This window comes from Lasiodiplodia theobromae (assembly GCF_012971845.1).
Source record: "Lasiodiplodia theobromae strain AM2As chromosome Unknown scaffold_24, whole genome shotgun sequence".
Classification (NCBI taxonomy): Eukaryota; Fungi; Ascomycota; class Dothideomycetes; order Botryosphaeriales; family Botryosphaeriaceae; genus Lasiodiplodia; species Lasiodiplodia theobromae.
In genome coordinates, this window is record NW_023336449.1 from 432,024 (window position 1) to 453,915 (window position 21,892).

At 56.6% G+C, this 21,892-nt stretch overlaps 9 protein-coding genes across 9 annotated transcripts; 5 read left to right on the top strand and 4 right to left on the bottom strand.

The window, feature by feature from the left end:
* Positions 1–1,556: 1,556 nt before the first annotated feature.
* On the bottom strand, positions 1,557–2,576 carry LTHEOB_7885 (Transmembrane protein; the record flags this gene model as incomplete). The annotated part of the gene is made up of 1 exon (XM_035517300.1): positions 1,557–2,576. One exon carries the CDS (start codon positions 2,574–2,576, stop codon positions 1,557–1,559), a length of 1,020 nt encoding a protein of 339 aa, XP_035370904.1.
* A 208-nt stretch (positions 2,577–2,784) lies between these two features.
* Positions 2,785–4,134, bottom strand: LTHEOB_7886 (Amidase; the record flags this gene model as incomplete). Its single annotated transcript, XM_035517301.1, has 4 exons — positions 2,785–3,695; positions 3,747–3,935; positions 3,981–4,047; positions 4,096–4,134. The coding sequence occupies 4 exons, from the start codon at positions 4,132–4,134 to the stop codon at positions 2,785–2,787; spliced, it is 1,206 nt and encodes a 401-aa protein (XP_035370905.1).
* A 955-nt stretch (positions 4,135–5,089) lies between these two features.
* On the top strand, positions 5,090–6,188 carry LTHEOB_7887 (Polysaccharide deacetylase; the record flags this gene model as incomplete). The annotated part of the gene is made up of 3 exons (XM_035517302.1): positions 5,090–5,132; positions 5,187–5,514; positions 5,570–6,188. 3 exons carry the CDS (start codon positions 5,090–5,092, stop codon positions 6,186–6,188), a joined length of 990 nt encoding a protein of 329 aa, XP_035370906.1.
* An 886-nt stretch (positions 6,189–7,074) lies between these two features.
* LTHEOB_7888 (MFS transporter) lies at positions 7,075–8,942 on the top strand (the record flags this gene model as incomplete). The annotated part of the gene is made up of 3 exons (XM_035517303.1): positions 7,075–7,475; positions 7,524–7,960; positions 8,014–8,942. The coding sequence occupies 3 exons, from the start codon at positions 7,075–7,077 to the stop codon at positions 8,940–8,942; spliced, it is 1,767 nt and encodes a 588-aa protein (XP_035370907.1).
* A 391-nt stretch (positions 8,943–9,333) lies between these two features.
* LTHEOB_7889 (G-patch domain-containing protein) lies at positions 9,334–11,523 on the bottom strand (the record flags this gene model as incomplete). The annotated part of the gene is made up of 1 exon (XM_035517304.1): positions 9,334–11,523. One exon carries the CDS (start codon positions 11,521–11,523, stop codon positions 9,334–9,336), a length of 2,190 nt encoding a protein of 729 aa, XP_035370908.1.
* A 485-nt stretch (positions 11,524–12,008) lies between these two features.
* LTHEOB_7890 (uncharacterized protein) lies at positions 12,009–15,407 on the top strand (the record flags this gene model as incomplete). The annotated part of the gene is made up of 1 exon (XM_035517306.1): positions 12,009–15,407. The coding sequence occupies one exon, from the start codon at positions 12,009–12,011 to the stop codon at positions 15,405–15,407; it is 3,399 nt and encodes a 1,132-aa protein (XP_035370909.1).
* Positions 15,408–16,118: 711 nt separating this feature from the next.
* On the top strand, positions 16,119–17,009 carry LTHEOB_7891 (30s ribosomal protein s16; the record flags this gene model as incomplete). Its single annotated transcript, XM_035517307.1, has 1 exon — positions 16,119–17,009. The coding sequence occupies one exon, from the start codon at positions 16,119–16,121 to the stop codon at positions 17,007–17,009; it is 891 nt and encodes a 296-aa protein (XP_035370910.1).
* Positions 17,010–17,498: 489 nt separating this feature from the next.
* On the bottom strand, positions 17,499–18,822 carry LTHEOB_7892 (uncharacterized protein; the record flags this gene model as incomplete). Its single annotated transcript, XM_035517308.1, has 4 exons — positions 17,499–17,677; positions 17,791–18,021; positions 18,158–18,280; positions 18,453–18,822. The coding sequence occupies 4 exons, from the start codon at positions 18,820–18,822 to the stop codon at positions 17,499–17,501; spliced, it is 903 nt and encodes a 300-aa protein (XP_035370911.1).
* A 1,409-nt stretch (positions 18,823–20,231) lies between these two features.
* LTHEOB_7893 (uncharacterized protein) lies at positions 20,232–21,874 on the top strand (the record flags this gene model as incomplete). Its single annotated transcript, XM_035517309.1, has 2 exons — positions 20,232–20,330; positions 20,384–21,874. The coding sequence occupies 2 exons, from the start codon at positions 20,232–20,234 to the stop codon at positions 21,872–21,874; spliced, it is 1,590 nt and encodes a 529-aa protein (XP_035370912.1).
* Between the last annotated feature and the right edge of the window lie 18 nt (positions 21,875–21,892).

Here is a 21,892-nt window from a genome sequence, read left to right on the forward strand (position 1 = left end):
CGGCGATCTCCCAACCCCTCGCTCTCGTCGCCCTCAGCGGCAGTGACACGCATGGCCCATTCGCGTGAAAAGGCGTGGCTGGGGTTAGCGCGCGTTCAGTGCGTCGGCCAATAGCGAGCTGGCAGGCCCTTGCTCTGACAGCGAACAACGACGCTAGTCCTGACCCTTTTGGGCCTTCTACGGCCGATCCGCCCGTCTGGAGCTTGCTGCCCTCGCCGCTCACTCATGCATCAAGCGCAGGCGCGGGGAAAGCCCCTCGCTCGCCGCCCTTGGTCCAGCTCGCGCTGCTCTGCTGCCAGGAACGAGAGGGCGAGCAGTCGCGCGTCGAGCGCGCGTTATGACGGACGTCAGGGTGCCAGCGGAACGGGGCGCAAAAATGCGCAGGCAAGAGCTCCAGCTGGCCGCGGAGGGGCCACGGCAGAGTAGTGCCCGCCGGCCGGCTGCTGCCTCAAGGCTCGCGCCGCCGCAGCGAGCGTGTCCGCCATGAGAGCTTATCGCAAGGCTGACCCGCTGCGCACGAGTCAGGCCGACGTCACGAGTACTCCCAGGCCACAATGGCAGTCGAACGCGGCGCTCAGAGCCGCGGCTGCGTGGTGGACGAGGGCTCCAGCAACCCGTCTCCGGCCTAAGACAGGTGCGCGTCGGAAGTGGGCGCTGTGCTCGGCCGGTTACTGCGGCAGACTGGGTTCGTTATCTCGTACGGCTAGCTATCGATAGGACTTCCAGCCCGGGGGTGCCACGGTGCATCGAGGGCGGACGGCCTGACGGGCAGCTAATTTTCCACCCGGCATACATCCCCCGCCCTTGATCATCGTCGCATTTCTCCCGCAAAAGAAGGGTCTGACACGCTGCATGCATTTTCTACGAGATTGCCACGAGCCCTTGCCGCACTTCATTCTGGTGGAAGACTGCCCTTGCCTTCTCGCACGATTCAACCTCGCGTTCCGGACCGTTTCATTTACAGGGTATGTGAGGGACGGCTCCCTGTCATTGGCCTGATGGCCGCGACACCCACTTTAGCTGGGTGTCGGCCATCACACGGCGAACGCCCCTTTCCCTTTCCGGACCACTACTTCCATGTGGCTCGCTGAGAGCCTCAACGGCCAGCTATCGCAAGGGCAGCACCGTTCAGGAATTCCTCTTCAGCCGTGAGAGACCGAGGCAGCCCCTATTCTGCGCTGACCGACTTTTGACTGCGCGCTCGAACGATTCGCCCGTCAAAGTCCGTGCGACCCGGCGACGCTTCGTCCATCATGGTGGATACTTCTCGAGCGAACATGCTAAGGGCCATGTGACCGCATTTCGTACATGTGAAGAAGCTCAGCCTCAACTGACGTCAACGTGGCCATCGCTGTTCGAGGTTATCAGAGATCACGTTGAGCGTTCGGGACAGTGTGACTGCTTGTTCCGGCAATAGCCGATCGAGGAGTGTGATACAGCGGGGATCATCGGCATTCTCCTCCTGACCCTTGATCCGATCGAATTTGCTGAAACTCGATGGAGGGTTGCACAAGAGCCGGATCCTACAGTTGGGACATGGTTTGGAATTGTACAATCTATTTTCCCGTGCCAAACGTCTCACCCCCCGCCTCCAGCCATTTGCTCTCCTCCTTGGTCATTGTTCTGCCCATGACTTCATTCCTGTGCGGGTACCTCCCGAACTTCTCGATGATATTCTTATGCTTTATTTCGAAATCCAGACTCTGCTTCACATAATCCTCGGCTTCCTTGTCCCCCCGCGCCTTCATCTCCGCCAGCATCTCGCCCGCCAACGTCTCGTAGCTCCGATGATCCTCAAGGAACTCCGAGTGCATCAGCGGCATGTAGAACCACAGCCTAAAGACGGGCTTAGCGCGGAACTTGGGGTGCAGGTCCGCGCGTGGGCTGCTTGACAGGATATGCCGCACCAAGCTGCGCGACAGGCGGTCGTAATGCGAGTAGATAAGCTTCTGGTCCGTCCGAAAGATGTTCCGTGACAGCTGGTCCAGCAGCAGCACCAGGCTCAGCGCCGCGTCGGCCGCGGCTTCTTCTCCCGCACGGATGTCGCTGCTGCTTCCGCCTTCTCCTCCTTTGGCTGCGTCTGCGAGCGCCGCCGCGAAGGGCGCTGAGATGGTTGGCGCATGTGCCAGCTCGGCCGCGTAGCTGGAGTTGCCGGCGGCGTCGAGCGGCGGCAAGGGGTAAGCCTTTGGCCCTACGGATACCAGAGCGTCGCGGAAAGCGGTCGTGCAGGTGTGATCGAAGGCGGCTTTGTCGGCCGGCGAGCCTCCGCCAAACCACTTCTTGGCAATCTCGGCCGGTGCGACGGTGGCCGAGTGGGGGAGATCGCCGAACCAGAGTTGATGGATGCGGGAGTAGGTTGTTGGGTTGAAGAGACGCTTATTGAGCGTGAAGACAGCTGGAGATGACATGGCTGCGAGGATGACGACGATGAGGGCGAAGGCGATGGCGACAACGGCTTGGATGTTTTTGGCCTTTTGACGGATTTCCCTCTTCGCGTGGCGGGACGTTCTCTTGTTTCCCTGCCTCTGGTTGCTTGTGGTTCCTTGCTCTTTTACATCCATTGATGTTTCTGGCATGTATTTAGATGAAGCTGAGGTTGACAAGTATCGGAGAAAGTATGGAGCCGCTTCGACGCGTTCGGCTTCGGGCGTCAGTCTGGGGCCGAAGGTGAGTAAGCGCTCCTGGCCGGCCCGAGCCAAGCGGCAAGCCATAGATACCTAACACGGCAATGCAAATCGGTCCAATCGACATAGTTGGCTACGAACTGACAATGCTTCCCAACACTTAATCCTTCCAATTCGGATTCGCCAATTCCCATGCGTAAGCAACTCGGTAAACTGTTTCCTCCGCCCACCACTTCCCCACAATCTGCAGGCCGACCGGCAATTTTGTTCCAGTCCCTTTCAGATGGCCTTCCTGAATTTCCAGCATACCGATCGGCATCGTCAGTGCCGGGTGGCCGGTTTGGTTGAACTGACAAGTATTGCTTGTCAGCCCGACCTGCTTTGCAATCTGGTCGAGCGGGCCAGCATCAGGAGCGCAGTGACTGGTTGCAATGTACGGCAGTGTCGGGGTAATGAGAACATCATACTCGCTCAGCGCGGCGTCGTACGCATCACGAAGCATGCGAGACAGGTTGGTCGCCTTACCAAGCAGATGGGGGAACATCTTTGTGGCGTAGGCGCCATTCAAGTAGTTGTTCTTCAATGAGACGTACGCATTGTCCCAGTTCTGCTGCTGTAAGGGCCACATCATGCTGTGCAAGTCCACCATCTGGTAGCCCCGGCGGCCGAAAGGCCCGGTGCTCTTGCCGAGGAAACCGCCAACTTTGCTAATGCCAGTCCAGATCGCCGGTCCTTTCTTGTGCAACGGAATAGACACTTCCGAGACAGTCGCACCCAGCTGTCTGAAACATTCGGCAGCCTTGAGGAAGGTGGACTTCACACGTGGGTCCAAGACAGCGCCAGTCAAAGATTCGGCTATGATGCCGACCTTTATACCAGTGAGATCCTTAGGCGCTTCGTAACTGGAGAGTGTGGCCGAATACTTTGGAACGCGTTCCGGTGCTGGAGCAGCGAAGCCACGGTCATCTACGTTGTCTGCACCGGCAATACCTTGGAGCAGGAGCGCGTTCTCTCCAACAGACCTCGTAATTACGCCTAGATGATCATTCGTTGGCTCATTTCCGGCGCATCCTAATACCTATACTTTAGTAGAGTACGGACACAGTTCCATGTCTTTCTTACCGGTATAAGGGATCAAGCCAAACGTAGGCTTGAGACCAACAACCCCGCAGTTGCAGGCGGGAATCCTGACGCTCCCACCTTGATCTGCACCGATCGACATGTCTACTTCGCCAAGCGCCACAAGAACACCACTCCCACTCGAGCTTCCCCCACTACTGTACCCTTTCGCGAACGGATTCTCCACAGGGCCTGTGGCGGCAGAGTGAGATGTCGCACTGTGGCACATGTTCTCACAAACAGCTTTGCCAACAACCTCTGCTCCAGCCTCGAGCACCCGCGTCACCACGGTGGCGTCTGTGTTCTGCTTGACGTCAATTTTTTGTCGAGGTGTCTGGTAGGGTTGAAATACTGGAATATAGCCCTTGATGAAATCTGTTCCCATAAGCATTGGGACATCTTTTACAGAGATGTTGTCTTTGAGTACCACGGTCTTCCCTTTTAGCAGATTCGAGCCCTCCAAACCACTGCTCTTATCTTTAATACTGCACCTCCATGCCCAAGCCCCGTATGTGTTGTCGTCAGCAGGTGGGAAATGAACGTTCTCTCGCGGAAAACGTTCCAGGTCGACTTGAGGGACATAGTCTATACAGCCTATCAGCTCTGCAACAATCCGTATCGGGGAAGTTATGATGAATGCTCTGAAGAAGGGAAAGTAAAATGGTTCCTCCTATTTCAGTGTGCACTGCGAGTCACATCCCCAGCGCAGAACCGTTGATTTACTTCCTGTATGGCTATTACTCACCAGGCATTGCCATCAATTCTGTTGCAGCATCATGAAAGACTCCAAGTAGCTTTTGGTAAGCCTCCTTCTCATTTTCATTGATCCTCACACCCAAATCACCGCAGACTTCATCTACGACGGTCGTTGTCACAGGGTTGCCTGGACTTGGATCGAGCGAAAAGACAGACATCTTGAGCTGCTTCGAGCTTGCAAGATCAAAACGGTGCCTTTTGCCTCAGTCGCCTTCCAAACAGTTTAAGCAACTCTGCAGCCTGGACGTGGCACACAGCTGCGTGCGATGTCGGACATGTTCTATGCCTGTGCCGCACCGAGGTAAGCGCTAGCTCCGGCTATTGGTAATTGAATACCTATCAAGGTGCAGAAGTGGGAGACTGAGGGGTAAACAGATCGACAGGCAAGGGAACGTCATTATCCGCGAATCATGTGGTCGAGTGTGGGGTTGCAGGGCAGGTATCTATCTGCTTTCCTATCGTGCGCAGAGTATCGCTGATCTTGAATGGGCTTGAGTCTGTATCTTTCCCCGGGGTGAGGCACGGAATATTAAAGGGTCGAAATTTGACCGTGGCGCGCTTCTATGATCACTGTTCTGGTGTAAACAAAGATGCATGTTGAAGAGTCTCTCCAGTTGCCTCGCGACTTCGAAGGTAACAGTCTAGGATCGTCGCATGACTAATTGAAATAGCTGATTGGTGCTCTAGGATTTGGGGAAGAATCCCACGATGCTGAATGGCCGAATGGCGCTCGAATTGCCATTTCTTTCGTATTAAATTACGAAGAAGGAGGCGAGCGCTCGGTGCTGGAGGGCGATGGCATGTCTGAGCCGTATCTATGGGAGAAGGGGTCAAGCGGTGGACACAAAGTTGGCGCCCGATACCTAAACGCTGAGCAAGATTTCGAATACGGTAGCCGTGTAGGCTGCTGGCGAATCAACAGGCTGATGAAGGAGTTTGGATGGAACATGACTATATTTGCGGTTGCTGCTGCAATGGGTGAGTACGACTATGACTCGGACTGTGTGGGGCTCTGGTGAGCTCATGAGTGATGCAGAGAAGAATCCTACTTTTGCAAGAGCTTGTGTCAGGGATGGGCATGAGATTGCAGCTCACGGCCTTCGTTGGCTGGACTTCTGGGACCTCGGGCTGGAGGAAGACAAGAAGTACATCAAAGACACATGCAACAAGCTGAAGGAGACGACGGGAGAATTCCCGGTGGGCGTGTACTTCGGCAGAGGTACGCCGAACACGCATGCGCTCCTTCCGATTGTGTTTCAGGAGATGGGGAAGCCGTTGCTGTACTCGTCTGAGGTGTACAATGACGACGTTCCATACTGGGTTGATCTGCCGTGGGAGAGCGGGCTGCCTCCAGAGAAGCGTGAGGGTCTCCTGCTGGTCCCGTACAACTACGACTGCAATGACGGAAAGTTCCACATGGCACCAGGCTTCATGTCGTCAGCGGGCCAGACGTACGAGTCGTACCTCAAGAGCACGTTCGACATGCTGTACCGCGAGGGTGGCAAGATGATGAACATTCCGATGCACAGCAGGATTGTCGGAAAGGCGGGCAGGGCCGAGGCTCTGCGGAAATTCATGGAGTACATCGGCGAAAAGGAGGGCGTGTGGGTTGCGACTAGAAGGCAGATTGCGGAGCACTACAGGCAGACCTTTCCATACCGGCCAGGAAGCGCGAAGGGCGGGGAGTAGCGGTATGATAGACCGTATGTTTGCTCCACGAGAGGCAAGCCAGCTGCTGAACCGTGACTGGCGTGAGGACGTGCGGCCGTGACCATTGCTTCCCGACGGCTAGGACTTTGACTCGGCGTTACAGGGACGCCTGACAGGCGCCAGAAATGCAACGTGTGCTGCAGCTGCGCGCGCGGCCGGCGCGGGCTCCGATGTTCGGCAGCAGGAGGTGCATTTGCCGCGTGGTGTTGGGACTGGTCGGCACGAGGGGCCTGGGGTACCAAGGCCGGCAGGAACGCGCGCGATGGGCTAGACCGCAACCACGCTAGCGCGCAGAATCACGTGACTGATGACTGACGATGACCCAACGACGTGCCTGTTTGCCTCGCCAGATTTCCCGCAGGGGCTGCAACCTGCTCCACTTCCCGCGCCCAATGCCACACACCGACATGGATGTTATCGCTGTCTCCTCCACAGCCGGCGCGCTGCTGTGGCAAAACGGAGTCGAAAGCGTTTTTCACGCCTCTGCTGGAGATTATCTTTTCCACCCTCAGTAGCCTTCGGCCGCCGCCGCTAGAGGCTTCGGCTTTAAGCAACACTCACCGGCCAAAAACATCGCGGCCCGCGATGCAAGCCCAGAATGCTTACGAGGACGATCAGGGCTGTCCACTAGCCTCCTTGGACCATGGACCGATACCGGTCTTTTTTCCCCGGCTGCACAGATCCGATCCAGCAGCTTTCGTTTTAATGTGACGCCTCTCTCGCACTCTGCCTTTTCACAACCTTTTGCGAATAAGCAGCCTGTCATTCACCCGTCCCCCAGCCGCGCCAAGAGTCCCATGTCTCTCGGGACGCTCTCATTCGTCTCATAGTTCACCTCACCTCACCCCCCTTATCTCCTTCCTCAATGACGGTGCGTCAGAAGCAGCGAGATGTTGAGGCCGGCCTTCGTGACCAGACCAACCTTCTGCCCAAGCGCGAACTGATCATTTTGTTCTCCACGCTTGCTGCCAGCTTGTTGGTCTGCTTCATCGACCAGAATGGCATCGGCGTGCTCCTCCCCTCCATTGCCAAGGACATAGATGCCGAGAACACCATCAGCTGGGCTGGAACGTCCAACCTGATTGCCAACACAGTCTTTCAAGTCCTCTACGGACGTTTGTCTGATCTGTTTGGCCGCAAACTCGTCTATGTCTCGGCGCTGGCCCTGCTGTGCATCAGTGACCTGCTATGCGGCTTCGCCGTCAACTCGACCATGCTCTACGTCTTCCGTGGCCTGGCTGGTGTGGCTGGCGGCGGCATCACAAGGTAGGTTCAACTCACACCAACACCTGCAGGAACCACTGACACCTTTAGTCTGTCCATGATGATCGTCAGTGATGTTGTCACCCTTGAAGACCGTGGAAAGTACCAAGGTATCCTCGGAGCCATGGTTGGCACCGGTAACCTCGTCGGCCCGCTGATTGGCGCTGCATTTGCGCAGCATGCCACCTGGCGTGCATTGTTCTGGTTTATCGCTCCGGTGGCCGCAATTTGCTGCATCGTCAACTGGTTCATGGTCCCGGCCACCGTTCCGACCAAGGACTTCAAAGGCAATGTCAGGAAAATCGACTTCTACGGCCTCTTCACTGGATCTCTGGCTACCATTCTGATCCTCATCCCCATTTCCGGCGGCGGCTCCTATTTCGAATGGGACTCGCCCATGGTCATAGCAATGCTCACCGTGGGAGGTGTGCTCGGATTGGCCTTCATATTTGTTGAGTGGAAGGTTGCCCCGCTTCCCATGATGCCGTGTAAGTGATTGCCGATCCACTTAGCACCCCCGTGTAAGCTGACTGAAATACAGTGAGCTTGTTCAAGAACATTCCAGTCGCCGTGCTGATCATCCAAAACTTCTTCTATGGTGTCACTTACTATGCCTACCTCTACTATCTTCCCATCTATTACCAGAATGTTCGCAACTTCTCACCGCTCATCAGCGCATGCTTGACGATCCCCATCGTCTTCTTCCAGTCCTTCTCTTCAATCATCTCCGGCCTCTACATCTCGCATTATAAGCGTTACGGCGAGGTCATTTGGGCTGGTTTCATCATCTGGACGATCGGCGCCTCGCTAACGACGCTCTTCTCGCGCACGCTGCACATTGCGGCTATCGTCATCATCAGCTGCCTCAATGGCATCGGCGTCGGCTTTGTCTTCCAGCCGACCCTGGTAGCGATGCAGGCGCACGCGACCAAGGCACAGCGCGCCGTGGTCATCTCCAACCGCAATTTCCTCAGGTCACTCGGCGGCGCCTTCGGCCTCGCCATTTCCGCCGCCGTGCTGCAGAACACGCTGAAGAAGAATATGCCGGCCGCCTACGCTGATCTCGCCCGCTCAACCTACTCGACCCCCGACTACAGCCGCTACAACGCCGCCGATAGCGACGCCATCCACGACGCCTACGCCAAGGCCAGCCGCGCCGTATTCATCACCCTCGCGCCGTTCATCGCGCTCTGTCTGTTCGGCTGCTTCTTCGTCAAGGATCGCGGCTTGACCCGCCCCGACGAGATGGACCAGCAGACTCCGGCAGAGTCGCAGGTGCAATCCCAACATGTCATGTCGCAGGATTGTGACAAGGAAGATGAGAAAGATTGCGCAAGCTTCATGGCCGTACCCGCGCCGGTTGAGGATGAGATCGAGGAAAAGGAGAAAGAAAAGGATGATGACGAAGGTGTGGAAGAGAAGAAAAAAGAAGATGGCACTAATGTTGAAGAGAAGAAGGTTAAGGTTTGAAGGGGGAGCTTCAAGGGTAGGTGGTCAGGGCCTGGCTGAGAGATGAGGTTGAAGAGTCAAGACTTGAATGAGAGATGAAACTTAAACGGAAGGGAGTGAAAATACGAATGAGGGATGATGTGCTTCGGATTAATGATAACGGGATATAATGGACGTAATGTTTGGCTAAGACTAGATTGAAAAGACAAATTAATGACACGAACTTCGCTTGAGTTAAATTAAAGCCTCCGTATCAAAACCGATAAACTCGAGAATCACGACTGGCCGATCACAGCCGTAGCTTCTGAGCTGTTAACTCACCTCAATCTGAACATGTACTTATCAAATTCGATCCGTTAGGGTAGCATGTAATGGATATCGCATTGCTTTGCAGCATACTGTCATGGCAACGCTATTTTCCTTCGGCTCTCTTGATCAGGCCCTCCTCTAGTCCAAGTGGCTCCCTGGTTTCATCCTTTCTGTTGATTGCCCAAACGACATCGCCCTTCAGATACACTATAGCACCACCCTTACCAGATGCGCTCGCCGTGATCCTGAACAGTGGCAAGCCTGTTGTCTTGTCTGCCTCTCGGAGCGGGATCATCAGGAGATCATTCTCACCACACCAGTCCTCAACGACATCCTTGAAGGTAGTCTCATCCTCCTCGGCAGCCCTGCTGGCTGTCGATGCTGCAAAGTTTGGACGCTTCTCTTCTTCTTCTCCAACAACGCCAGACGGCACGTCGGGGAGTGGCAGTTCGTTCTTTGCATCATCGCCCAAGTCGAGAGCGGTATTCATCATCTCCAAACCTTGCTCCCAAGCCTGCGCAATGGCTGGGACTGCATTGATGGTGTCTGAAAACTGTTCTTTCCACCAGCTGAACCACCGACCGACCTCTTCATAATCAGGGTCCGACGTAAGCCACAAGTGCAGAACGTTGTGCCATTTCGGAAAGAATTCTGCCAACATGAGCTGGCCCATGGTGCTGGGCTTGAAGAATTCAGTCCAGGCGAGGACATGCTCAAGCGGTGTGAGGTCCTGATCAGAAGGATCGACTGTAAAGTTTGTTGATAGGTGCATGGCTAGGCGTGGCAGGAGGTAGCGGACGAGGGTGTGCTCCAGATGCGGAAGTACTTCCCGCCAGCTGTCAAGACCAGGCATGACGCCACGAGACAAGTCCCAAGATTTCAACGCAGAGCCGAACTTGTGGCGCACATCCGTCAGCAAGCCAGTGGAGGACTTAGGGTTAGTGTGCTCTTCAGCGAGGTATTGTAGCCAGGGGAACAGCCAGATGTGGGGAAGAGGCTTGGTGTGCTTTTTCCTGAGAGAGCTTCTGGGGTTCCAGTCGTGCAGTGTGTTCTTAAGTTTCTGCACAATGAGACTGTTGAGAAGGCTGTAGCGGACAAAAGGAGGCAAGATGTCCTTCCAGGCTTCGACGAGGGCAATGAGCGGGGTTGGCGAATACGGATCCCACGTGTTGGTGATGGTCGTTCGTACTCGAGGGAGCCAGAGCGAGTAGATGAGCGACTCGTACGGAGTGGTCGACTTGTGTCTTCTGTAGCCATAGAGGTCATCATGTCCGCTGTGAAGCACAAGATCATCCTTACCAATGCCCAGAATTGTGCGCAGGCGGTGGATGTACGGTACGAGATGCATAGGCTTCTCCAGGGGCTCCCAATCAAGCATTTCCTGCTTGAACAGCGGGGCAATGGCAGCCACGGCGGCCTCCTGCAGACCGAACTGCATGAGCTCATTGCGGAACTCAAACTGCAATGTCTCGAGCTCGGAGACGACCTGTTCCCAGCGGGCCGATGCGTCGTCAGCAGTGCTGGGCCTGTTCAGCTCCAGGCGGCTGAGTCTTTCGACGGCGTCCGTGACCCCCTGTAATTTGCGACTAGCTTGCTCCTGCTCGTCGATCTCCCGCTGAAGCTGCTCCTCTTCGATCTCGATGAACTGCTTGCGCTCGGTCAATTCAGTCCACGAGTTCGCGAAAGCTTCGAGCTCGCGACGGGCACGCGTGGCGATTTTCTCAGCTTCGGTAGCTGCCGACGGGGTTCCACCCAAAGGCGTCATCAGCCCCGCGGTAGACGTAAGCAGCTTCGTCTCCTTGCCGGTAGCATCGATCAGATTCTTCAGCACATTCGGCACCTCGAGGCCCTCGGCGGCAGCTTCGATATCGGCAACGGTCCTGTACTTCGTCTTTGGGCGGGTGAAACCCGAGGGTGTGCTGGCTCCGCTGGTACCACTTTCGGCGGCCTTCCTGCGCTCTGCCTTCCTGCGCTGGCGCGCCTTGCGCTCCTCCTCGGACGAGTCCTCATACTCCTCACCGCGACGTTCGGCGGCGCGGCGGGCCTCCTGCTTCGCCTGCTCGGTCTTCTCCTTCACGGCACCAACACCAGCGCCCTGGGGCCGCAGCTTGACCTCGATGGGGTTGAGGATACCCTCGCCGGACTTTCCCAGGCCCTGGCCCTCCTTGTAGCCCATCTTGGCCATCATGCGCTGGGCGAACGACATCTTGGGCTTGTCGGCGGCCGTCTTCTGGTTCTTGCGGGCGCTGGCATCGTCGCTGTCGAACTTGCGCTTGAACGACGGGCGGTCCATTGGGCAGGCGCGAGGGCAGACGCGCGGTCAGCGCAGGGTGAGCGGCAGGGCGAGCAAAGGGACGGTGGGTGTCGGGTTGGATGCGGCGGGTGGTGGTGCAGGGTCGTTTTCGGTAGATTGATACGAAGGCTGACGCCGAAGGCACGGGCGTGAAGGCAAAAGCACGGCTTGGCGCGTCGCCGGCAGGGGGGCGGGCGAAGCTGCAGCCAAACGGGGCCGCGCCGTCTAATCCGTCGATCCTTTATTTTTGGGGGGGCTCCTATCGCGTGTACCCGCCGCGCGCAAGCGTCGCCCGCCCAAGCGTCGCTCGCCCTTTTGGTGGCTCCTTGCTGCTGTCTCACGACTCCGCGATATAGCCTCCCCCCGTCCCTCGCTGCCGCGCCCTCTCCCCGTCCTGCTGTGTCCCTAAAACGCCGCCGCAAGCTGCACCCCGCCCGCCGCCGCGAAGGCGTGTTTCTCATTGAAACGCCATGGCCACCAAGCCAATGGTCCGCACCGTCTCCGCTGAGGGCTCGCTCCCGCTGTCCCAACCCACTCCCGATCTGCATTCCCCCACCGACGGCTTCGCGACTCATGTTGAGCGCCTCGAGAAGCACGCCGAGCGCATGAGCTCCAGCGGCTCGGACATCGGCGAGGAGATCCGCAAACTGCAGCTGGAGGAGAAGGAGCAGAGCCGCCGCTCGTCGCTGGCTTCACACGCTGATAACGCTAAACCCGTGCCCGCAGGCAGGTCGCGCAACACGTCGATAAGCTCCTTTGCCAACTCAATCGTCGATGTCAACTCGCAGGCCCGCTGGGGTGGCTATTCGCCCAACGCCTACGTGACCTCGCCCAAGGGCTCCATCCGCTCTGGCTCGTGGTCGCACCGCTCCGGCGTGCAGCGCCAGCACTCCGTCTCCAAGATGTCCCAGACCAAGGGCTCGCTCCTCGACGAGTTCCCCGAGAACGTCGACGAAGCCGAGACCGCCACCGTCCACAACGACCCGCCGCCCGCAGCCGAGCCGCACGCCCGCAACGCCTCGCAGTTCAGCCTCGAATACGATAGGATTGTGCAGGACATTGAGAATGAGCTGGCCACCGTGCCCAGCCAGGAATCAGCTCCCGCTGCCGGAGCCTACGGACGCGTTGCCTATGGAATGCTGGACCCCGATGAGCTCCCTGACCGGCCCGCTACCGCCGACACGTACCAGCAGGCCCAAACCGCCTTTCGGGACTTTGATGGCGTACACTGCGCTCCTACCCTGATGGGCCTGCGCGAGATATCCGAGGGCAGTGAGCACGCAATGCTGCACTCCCTTCCACACGGCCACCACCCCGGAGTTCCCCCGCCTGACGATGGCATGGTATACTATCCCGCACCGGTCCCGAAGATGCTGAATTTGCCAAAACGCCTCTCCCAGCTGCCCTCCAACGATTTGCGCAACAAGCGCCGAAGTCAAGTGCTGGGGGGTATGGTTGCCGAAGCCAGGAATTCCGCGCTGTGGCTTGGTGGCACTACCAAGCCCGACAATCGCAAGAGTGTAGACCCCCGGCAGAGTGTCAACATGGATAAGCTGCCGCCTCAGCTCCGCGCCAGCGTGTACTTTGACCAGCCAAACGTGCCGCACGACGTCGAGATTAAGGGTGAATCTGCCCGGGCAACGCTTGACGACATCCTGGACGCATCAACCAACGCTCCTGTTGGTGCTTTCACTGACCATCCTGTAGCTGGTCCGGTTGGGAAGGCCGTCTATGGTAGGGAGACCAAGCGGAAGAGCATGCTAGAAAAGCGGAAAAGCTCTTCATCATTACTTGACATGGATAAGCGAAAGAGCTCAGCGACCATGCTGGGTGACGATGAGAAGACCGAGAAGGAAACCAAGAAAGAAAAGAGGAAATCGTCGTTTGGATTCTTGTTGGGGCGCCGCTCTAGCACGGACGAGGTGTCGAAGCAACTCAAGAAGAAAAGCAGCAGCGGAAAGATGAACAAGCTGCAAAAGCGGAACAGTCAGATGAGTCTGTCGAATGCTCTGGAGCAGAGCGAAGCCGCGGGGCAACAAAAGAGACGAGGCTCTACCTCCAGCCAGGGATCCAACATCAATGAGTCCACTGCACTTCAATCAGGCGACCATGACGGCAACGCATACAACGGCATGGAGACCCTATCCCGCGACGGAAGTGATGAATACGATGACGAGGGACAACTCGATGATGATGAGCAGTTCATCGGCCAACCTACGACCCTCCTTGCGGAATTGCAGATGCGCAAGGCTCAGCAGCGTGAGCGAAACCGTACCGCGGCAACTGCATTCCCGAATGGCATGCACAGCACTCTTCTTCAATTGGACGCTGTTGCGGAGATTGAGAAGAGGAAGCGCCAGAACCAGCGTGTAAACCTTGCCTGGGAAGCCCCCAATCCGGATGAAGAGGATGACGACGTGCCGCTCGGCATGCTCTTTCCTGGCCAAAACGGCCTTGCCAACAAGGCTGGCCAAGGAGTTGGTGGTCGTGGCGACGACTGGGACCGACCTCTTGGCCTGCTTGAGAAGAAGGAGTTGGAGGACAGCGAACCTCTCAGTAGGCGGAGGAACCGTCTGCGTGGACTTCACCCTGATACACCCTACACTCGTGACGTCAGCCCTGGCCAGGGTATGACGATGCTCAGCGCACACTCTCAAGACCAACGCAATAGCAACAACCCAACACCAGAACCCCCGCAGGCAGAACAGGAGTCGGATGATGAGGAGGAACCTCTGGCAGCAAGACGGGAGCGCCTCAAGCGTAAGGAAGCTTTGAACTCAGCACTCGGTGACGTGGGCACGCGCCCTATTAGCGGAGATTTCGCGAGTGAGATGATGAGTCAGTTCGACGGCCTTAAAGATGGGGACGAGAAAGGCGGGACCAAGAAGGACGCAACCCCAAAGACGCCAGGGGTTGTAAACGAAGAGGAAGAGACCCTCGGGCAACGTCGCGCCCGTCTACAAGCTGAAGCCTTGGCTCGTGGGAATACGACGCCCTCGGGCCTATCCCCAGGAAACCCCTTGCGCCCGCCGCTTAAAGCTTCTCTTAGCTTGGCAGACATCCTTTCGGCTCACCCCACTGGCAACCAGGCTGAAAAGATTAGCAACGATGCACTGCTTTCCAGCCTTCCGCAGGGCAGTCTACTACAGAAGAGTGAGCAGAAGACTGCCACTCGTCAGGCTCACATCCGCGAGGGCAACAAACGGAGCACGAGCTATGGACTGGAAAAGCCACTTCTGGACGTAGGTCCTCCAGCTGATGCCCGTACGAAGAGCATGGTCCTTGATGGTTCAAGCGGAGAGCGCGGTCTTCTCGGTAAAGATTACGGCACCGGGCTGGCCGCTGCCCGCAGAACGAGCGGCGCCCGACAACTCGACAAGCGTGCCAGCATGATGACCCTTGGCGCTAACAACATGAACACGAGTACTGCAAACCTTGGCATGAGCATGCCGGCCATGAACCAGAGCGGCTTCATCAACCCGCAAGCTGGCATGGTGGGCATGGGCATGCCGATGCAGCAGCAGCCCATGATGATGGGTATGGGCATGCCTATGCAGTCACCCATGCCCCTGAACATGCCTATGAACATGAATATGAATATGAACATGGGAATGGGCATGAACATGGGTATGGGTATGAACACGGGCGCCATGGGCATGGGAGGTGCAGGCATGACTGGCTTTCCTGCCGGCCAAATGATGATGGGACAGCCATACGGTATGCAGCCTATGGGTGGCATGCAGATGGGCATGCCGGCGGCAGGGATGGGTATGGGTATGGGCATGGGTATGGGCATGGGCGTCGGCAATCAGATGCAGATGGACCCCAGTATGGATTCAGGCCGCAGAGCAGCTATCGACCGATGGAGGCAAGACGTCTCCTAGATCACGACAGCTGCCAGGAGGTCGTCAACACACGTACGAGTGCAAATGCCTTTTGTGGCCGAGTCCCATGGATAGTATGTATGATTGGATGGAGCGGAAGTTGTATCAAATCCGGGATGGCAGTTGACTGTCGGGCCCGAGCCTTCTCTTGTCTTTTCTTATTCGTCGCCCTACTCCTCCTTTTCTTTGAGTCCTCTCTTACCTCTTCTTTCTTCTTCTCCGCTGATCGTGCATCTTGGCACATTTCTCAAACATATCTACAGATTTGTAATTTCATACAGCTCTCTCCCATATCAGAGAGCGAGATGGGGGCTGGATAAGGTGTCATAAGTAGCAACAGGCAATAAGTAACATGGCTTATCAAAAGTCTGGGATCTTTGCAAGGCGCGCGGTTGGACGGGCATTGGACGGGGACACGGGGTTTTGAGATTTGGAAAGCATAGGTTTTCAATACTTATTGGGATATTTCCGTACCATGAAGCGTTTCATCTCTAAAGCCGTATAGATAACCTAATACTCTTGATTTTCCCTGGTGTCATTTGCGTGCATCGAATCTTGAATCACCGTTTGAGTGCCTAGGGCATCAACTGTGCCCTCGTGCGGACTTTCCTCGGACCGGCGTTTGCTCTTCCCCCACGCGTCCCAGAAATTGCTGGTGCTAAGCTTCGTCCTCAACCGACTCTCGCTGGATCGACCTGACGGCGGACAGACATGGCATACGTCCCACCCGCTCTTCGCAAGAAGCAGCAGGTCGCCGACAGCGGCTCCGGCGACAAGCCTGCCTCTACCGCCGGAAACGGATTCCATTCGGAGCGGCTGCCACGCGCTGAGGACGTGCACGATCATTATTGGCCGCCGGTGGAACTCGAAGCAGGCGAAGGCATGCGCTCGACCGTTCACAGCACGCTCAACTCGTCCACCTCTGAGCCCGACCGGCTGAAGTATATCATGCTCTTCAAGGAAGCCAATCCGCGTTGGGAAGCCGATCACCTCATCTACGTCAAGACAAACTTGCATTACCTACCCGGAAGCGAGAGGTTCGTCAATGCATCCGTCAGCAGCGAGCAGCCTGCCGGGAACGGAGAGCTCAATGGTAAGACGGATGACCACTCTAGCAAGAAGCCACTCCAGCCTGAGGCACCATCGTCGGCTCACCAACCTTCCGGCTCTACTCACACCCCGGACCTGGCTGACTACCAGATGGAACCGATCGCCGTCTTCGAGCAGGTCGGAAACCGAAGCGGTGGTTTTCGCTTCATCGGCTATCACAAAATCGCCCGCTTGCAGTTTCTCGAGCCCGGAAGCCCTGATCTGGTCCGCATGCTAGAACAGAAGTTCAGCGCCACTGACAAGTTCGGTCGCGTGGTCCAGCAGCAGCGTAGCCACGCATCCTGGAAGGCAAGTCTCGAACATCGATGGGCAGTCATGAAGCTGGAGAAAGATGAGGATGCGGAGAAGAGTCTGCATGCGCCAGATGTCAAGATCCATGACAAGAAAAAGAAAGATACCCCACGGAAGAGCGTCAATGAGCTGTTAAAGGAGATGAGGCCGGGCAATTCGGAGGCCCAAGCTGAGGGCGAGGGTGCGCAGCATCCATCCTGAGGTTGAAGATGAAGACAATCGACATCATTCTTTTCATCAGAAGGCTAGCCTAAACATTCCCTTCAATGGGAGTTGGGCATTCCGTCTATCATCTATCTCTTCGAATTACTCTCAAGAGGGGAATGCCCTCTACTCAAAGGAAGCGACTGCAGAGGGGAATAAAGACCATATCCCTAGTTGCTTGCGATAAGACTGACACGACTCCGATAGATGTGAGCTAAAGCGACGGCTCTGAGCGTCATACAAGCCACTGGATCCCCCTTATTCGCTGGTCAAATCATTTCTCTATCATGGGAGCAATATGAGCCTTGAATGCTGCTTATACTTGAATGGCTGCAATCTTTTTTGCTGGCAGACTGAGCCTTCTCGGCTCCTTTATCTAAATCCAATGCCTGAAATTGCAATAGCTTGTCGTGTCTCCTCAAATTAAATGCATATCACACATTGAGCAAGTGAATATCTTCATCAACTTCGTTAACAACTAGTAGGCTAGAATGTTGCCTTATCTGCAACCTTGTTCGAGACGGCCCATTCACGGACCTTGTCCCAGTTCCTGCACACGTGTTGTGTTTCATAATCCGGCTCGAACTTTCCATCATCGCCCGGCTGCTCCTGGTACAATATCACGCCGACATCGGCTTCGCACATGATCTTCATGCGGAGGGCCTCTATGCAGTGGTCTTTTGTTTTCCCCGAATCACAAGTCAGCAAAACTGCAATTTTTCTCGCCTCTTGTTGTATTTTTCTTTTGGGGGCAAGGCGGAAGAGTTGGTTCACTTACCCAGATGACCGGCCAACTTCTCTTCTGATACGGCGAGGTCGCCGTGGTCCAGCGACTCGTAGTGGTCCCTGTGCACGACCTTGCGGATCAAGTTCAAGCAATGCAGCTGGTGCACGACGGCCAGCTCCATGCGCCAGCCGCTCGCACCTGTTGCCGCGTCCGTCACGCGCAGCCGGTCGTGAGGCTTGCCAAGTTCCGCCATGTCGGTTTCATCGACCATCTGGTCACCCACTGATTTCACTTCGTTAGCTATGTTTCCCTCTCACTCGCTAGGCAGCGACCAGGGAGTGTAGTGTGACAGAAAACAGGGGGTATGATCATTGATCTTGTGTGGTAGTGTTCGTGGGAGTCTAAAAGGGCATCTTACTGTGCATAGTTACATGCTCCCAGGCCTTGTCGGCCTCTGGCCCTGCGCCCACGTAGGCGGTTTTGGCGCCTTTGCTATTGTTGAATGTCACCGTCTCGTATTCAATTGCGCTCAGCGCAGGAGCTGGAGAGAGTTGGACGGTTAGCATGCGATTTCATTCATTTCCAAGAGCGAACAATGAGCATTCCTCAACGACGGGGGTTGAGATATACGGGATGCTCTCGAAACGGGAATACGAAGCCCTTGTACAAAGTTCTGATCCAGAGAGGATATTGGCTAGATGGGCTAGACTCACAATATGCGGAGAACTGTTGCACAAACGTCCTAGTCGACGGCCCCATGGTCGCACCCAAGACGAAGAACATCAGCGACATAAGGAACAAACCGGTGTGCAAGGCCCACAGCCACACCGGGCCGAGCCTCACACGCCGCCGTCTGCTGCCATTGCCGTGAGGACCGCCGCTTTCGCGCAGATCGTCGTCGTCTTCGCTCAGGTCAACCTGGTCCAGTAGCGTGGAGTCGGTCTCTTCCGACAGCCGGGCATGAACCATGGTAAGGCCTCCCTTCTCGTTGGAATGGCGGAACTGCCCCTGGTCGTCCGAGCTGATAATGTGAGAGTACTTTGCCGTTGATGCGTCATTGGTGGTATTGTGCCGCCTGTCCATGATGGGCAAGTCTGGGATGTCGTGCTGATGCTTGAGATATTGGCAATGTCTTGGAATTGCGTGGTTTAGAGACGAAAGACAGGAAATGTAGACGTGTTGAAAGAGGATGCGCAAGTTTGCGTAGGTTTGAGCCAAGACAGAGGAGGCGCCCTTGGCAGGTGTTTCCGGGGCGGACACGCTTATGCAGATATACATATCACTTCCTCGTTGCTGGACACGCCTGGGTCGACACCTCGCTTGTCAACGCTGCGTCTTTCGATCGTGGCTCATCGTTGGAACGCCGATCAACCATAGTTTGCTGCCCGAGTAGTTTGACCCTGGATGCGTGGTCGCTCGAATGGTTTCAGCGCGCGAGGAAATTTGGCAGGAATAGGAGCGCGCTATCGAGTGGCTGTTACCATGACCTGAGTGGTCGGAGGAGCTTGGTGTTGTGAGACTGAGCGCAGACGGTACTGAGACAGCTGGGGTTGTGGATGGACAGGGGTCTGATACAGGGGTTGCGTTGCATCTTAGCGGAGACCCCATAAGCTTATTTGCAACCTCTTGGATCCGCGCGCCAAGGCTGTCTGCCTGGTAGCCTGGATTTGTATGACTGCGGGTTGCAGTTGGCCAAATTAACAATATCGGTGGCCTTGAAAACAAAGTATTCGGATTTGCACTTGGAGAAGCCCTCTGCGAATTTCCCACCGGCTCGATTTCAACCTGCCTCTCCGGGCCGACGCTGGATAACAAAACAAAAAATCGCTAGTTGCATAAGGATATACATCGTTCAGCGCTGGGTATCATGGGTAGGACCGAACTCTGAGACATTGGTAGGCTGCCCGCCGATCTGCAGATTGGGATCCTGGAAGCCAAAGCTTGGCTTCCGCTGCGATCTGCACGGATTATCGAGACCCGAATGATACTTTATGCATCATATCTTTTGCCATATATGGGCACACCTTCGGATTTCTGGTGCGCCCCCGGGGTCAGAAAACTGGAGACTTGCTCTCTTGGCAGCTGTTGGCCGTTCGAAGCCCACAAGCCCTCGACCCGTAGTGCACGGCATCACGTTAACGAAGTGTGCTCCTTACCGCGATTGATTGGATCGTCAGCCGCTGTTGCGCTAATCATCGTCACGTCGGCAGCCGCAAGGCCTATCGTGATTACTGCAGGCCTAGCCGGTGTTCCTACCGTTTTGGAACGGCTCGAGAATGACATAGCCACGGTGGGGAGAACTAGACTTAAGAATGCTGTCTCTCCAGCAGTTTCCTCTCCAGCAGCAATCAAGTTGACCTTGTTCTGTCTCAGTGGCTGTTCTTTGCCCCACCTCGCCCGACTTTACTTACCATTTTATTTTTTTAGGGAGACGTATCCCGATATTCACTCACTGCGGGTCAGATCCTACTTTTCTCTCTTTCTTAGAAACCATGAAGTTCCTCATTACGCCTAATTTGCTCGCTCTGAGCCTTCTTACGGCTCCTGGAAACGCCCTTCCGCATGGCAACGCCGTCGAGAGGCGCTTCGTGGTACGTTCACCCCGCTGTAGGAGCTTTAACCTGGTCTCTAATATCCAATTCAGGATACTGCGAACAAGGCCGTTCCGTCCCTCGTCGCAAGAGACTCTCTCGTACGTCGTCAAAATACAACCTCGAACGCGTTCCAGGGTTTCCCTCGGGCTGCTTCCGTGGCTAGATCTCCCCAAGATGCCACCGACAGCAGTGCCAACGATTTCCAGAATATTACTCCCGAAGAAGGCCTCGAGGCAAACCGACAAGCCCTCCATGTCCGCTACCCAGGCGGCGCCGCCGGAGCTAACGCCGCTGGAGCTGATGCCGCTGCCGCCGACTCTGCCGCCGACTCCGCTACCGACTCCGCAGCCACCCCTGCCGCTGCTGACCCTGCCGCTGCCGCTGCCGCTGCCAACGCCGCAGCCGCAACCCCAGCAGCAGATGCCGCAGCAGCCGCCGCCACTCCCGCTGCCGCTGCCGCTGCAGAGACTCCGGCTGCTGCTGATGCAGGAGCAGGTACCGACAGCCAGGCTGGTGCTGACAGCGGCAACGGCGGAGGCCTTCTAAGTGGCTTGCTCGGTAAGCTCACTGGTGGTGGCGGCGATGATGCCGCAGCTGGTGGTGATGCCGCAGCCGCTGGTGGCGATGCGGCTGGAGGCGACAGTGGTGGCCTCCTCAGTGGTCTTCTGGGAGGACTGACTGGCGGCGGCGGTGGTGGTAATGGTGGTGGCCTTCTGTCTGGCCTCGGACTCAAGGACCGCTCTCCTTCGCCACAAGACGGAGGCCTCCTCGGTAACGTTGGTAGCCTTGTGGGAGATGTGACGGGAGACCTCGGACTGAAGCAGCGTTCTCCTTCGCCGCAAGACGGAGGCATTCTCGGTAACGTTGGCAACCTCGTAGGGGATGTGACAAGCGACATCGGACTGAAAGAACGCGCTCCTTCCCCCCAGGGTGGCAACAACGGTGGACTTCTCGGCGGTGTTGGAAACCTCGTCGGAGACGTGACAAGCGACATCGGACTGAAGGAGCGCTCTCCTTCGCCCCAAAATGGTGGGCTCCTTGGTGGTGTCGGCGACCTCGTGGGAGATGTGAGGGGCGACATTGGTCTGAAGGAACGTTCTCAAGGCGCTGGTGCCGGCAATGCCAACGCCGCAAACGCCAACAACAACAACAACGCCGCCAATGGTTTCCCACAGGTCAACGCAAACGCCGCCGGCCAGAACGCCAGCCTTAACGCAGCCAGCAACAACAACTTTGGCAGGGCAGCACCTCGTGGTGCCAATGTTGCCGCTGCAAACAACGGCAACTCCACCGCGAACACGAACGAGAACAAGGCGCGGGCCCCGACTCCGAATTCGATGTGCACCCGATCTCTGAAGCTTTTCGAACGTGACCCTAGCAGGGATCACATTGCCGCTGCTGCCATCAACTGCGCTCGGTCAGTGCCGGCCTCCTCCTCGGAGAGCATCGTTGACGTCCTGAAGAGGGATGTCATGAGCCTAAACAAGCGGGAGGCGGAGCTTACGACGGGTACAGCTGCACCTGCCGATGGTTCAGCCTAGATGATGTTGGGATATGGC